Raw genomic sequence first — 2,281 nt, forward strand, 5'->3', positions numbered from 1 at the left:
CAATCAAACCGGTCCTGTTTTAATACCCTGGTTTTGTAAGAATTTTGGTGGTCTAGATAGACTAATTTTACAAGTTATAGGGATTTAACTTTGTTCATTTAAGTTGTTTTTCTTTTCATGTTAAGATATCTTAAATTAATAAAGATAGTACATGATTAAAATACATTAAATAAATAAAGACACATTCCGAAAATACAAAAAATAATAAAATAAATAAAAACCATATATGGTAAAATTCCATTCACATCAACAACAAAGGTATTAGTATGTTACGTAATCATAAGGGTGAGATGCAAACAAATCATGCCCTACTTCCAGATTAAACCATTATACCCCAAATCCAAACCCTTTTGAATTCAATCCGGTCTAGGTGATACACTACTTTTAAATGGTTCAGTCGGTTTCAGCGGCTGTTTAACACCCATAAACCAAACAAATTAACATTAATGTAAATTAAGTTTATTGTATGCTTGAAGTAATATTATTGTATATGAAACTTAAAAAAAATATGTTCCCATAATATAAAATTAGATATTTTCAATATTAACAAATAAAACTAACAAATGACCATGCATGCACATTAATTCTTTTCTTTCTAAAACTTCAATAGTGTAAACACAAGCTTGAGGGGCTAATCTAGAAACTTATAGGGTAAGATTGTCCAAAATGAATCATTTTCCTTTAACCCCCACACATTATCTATTTTGTCACTTCTAACCCCTAAACAAACAAACTATTGCATAAACAGCTCAGACTGCAACAAAGTATAATAATTTGCTGCCACATCTTCAAACTCCCACAACCCATCACCTAAAGAATAATATTCTCCATGACCACCTCCTGCCACGTCATCACCACCTCCTTCCCCGTCAGCACCACCTTCAACCCTACTTGGCAATCCCAACTCATCATCAGAAGCTTCAAGAAGGTGTCTAATAACCCTTTCTTTCTCATCATCAACTAATTCTTCCTTCATGTTAGATAACATATTATTATTATTATTATTATTGTTATCCGGGTCGGGTTTGGGTTGTGGGTTGAAAACAAGAAGTGTGTCAGAAGAGAGACTTGTGAAGAAATCTAGTAACTCTTGGGTGGTGTCTTGTTGTTCTTTAGTATTAATGTTTCTTTGGCGTTTTGTTGTTTCAATGTCGGAATCGCCACCGTGTTCACGGTGGCGTTTGGGTTGTGGTTCGGCCATGAAAGGTGGCAGGGGGTGAAGTGTAAATATTGAGAGAGAGAGAGAGAGAGATGGTGGGTTGAGGAGATAGAATTAGGGTTGTTGAAAGCAATTATATAGAGGATGTAAATCATGTAATGGTCAAGTTTATTTTTGGGGAAATAATATAATTAAATATTATTTAATGGTTTTGCAGACCAACATGGCGGAGACATGAAAATAGTAGTTTTATTTCAAAATAATATACGTCTTCTAAGCATTTATATAGAGGATGTAAATCATGTAATGGTCAAGTTTATTTTTGGGGAAATAATATAATTAAATATTATTTAATGGTTTTGCAGACCACCATGGCGGAGACATGCAAATAGTAATTTAATTTAAAAATAATATACGTCTTCTAAGTTTTAGAGAATAGCCAACTATGTAAAAACATTTGTGGCAGTTTCTGAAGAAACACTAACTAGACCCCGGTCAGATTACGGGTAACCTGAGGGTTAGATAGATGTTTCCCACGAGGGGTTAGACCCGGCAAAGATGGTTCTTCTGATAACCTGCAAAACAGACACCGTGAGCTCGTCACTGAGAAGGGGGGGGGGGTTCCTCCTTGTGACCACCCTCCGGCGTGAGAATCAGACTAGATTGCTCTTTAAATATAAATGTATATTAAGAGATTGCTAGAGCAGATATCAGGTATAATATGATTATAATGTGATAAGATGAGATGATCATACCATTTGGGGTATTTATAGCCGAAGGTAGGTTTCCAAGGAGGTGTGGCCTGCTGAATAGTATTCCTGTTCCACCAACTGTGGCCTACGCACGTGCCCTGCTAGTAGTTGGTGGGTAGGCAGCGGCTGACAGTGACCAGGCCTGCTGTGTACTATTCCTTTTCTACCAACTGCCGGCTATGCACGTGGTATGACAGGAGTTGGTGAGTAGGCAGCGGCTAATAGTGACATACAGTACAGGAGCATGCTGCTCGCCATACTGTTGTCAATAAGCTGTCGTATCTTTGGTCAGATCTTTTGCCCATACCTCGTCAGGTACAGTACAGAAGATCTTCCCGTATCGTACGGACTGGCTTAGTTGGGCGGGAGT

General features: G+C 37.3%; 1 protein-coding gene across 1 annotated transcript; it reads right to left on the minus strand.

Annotated features, from left to right (window-relative positions):
• Window positions 1-665: 665 nt before the first annotated feature.
• On the minus strand, window positions 666-1,278 carry LOC143607794 (uncharacterized). Its single transcript, XM_077083104.1, has one exon. It carries the CDS (start codon window positions 1,199-1,201, stop codon window positions 734-736), a length of 468 nt encoding a protein of 155 aa, XP_076939219.1. The 5' UTR covers window positions 1,202-1,278; the 3' UTR covers window positions 666-733.
• Between the last annotated feature and the right edge of the window lie 1,003 nt (window positions 1,279-2,281).

Source organism: Bidens hawaiensis, unplaced genomic scaffold (genome assembly GCF_021521415.1).
Source record: "Bidens hawaiensis isolate Kalapana, Puna unplaced genomic scaffold, B.hawaiensis_p1.1 tig00086784_1, whole genome shotgun sequence".
NCBI lineage: Eukaryota > Viridiplantae > Streptophyta > Magnoliopsida > Asterales > Asteraceae > Bidens > Bidens hawaiensis.

Bases quoted from the DNA above. Each gene is read 5' to 3' on its own strand.
- LOC143607794 (XM_077083104.1), bottom strand. From the start codon at position 1,201: ATGGCCGAACCACAACCCAAACGCCACCGTGAACACGGTGGCGATTCC.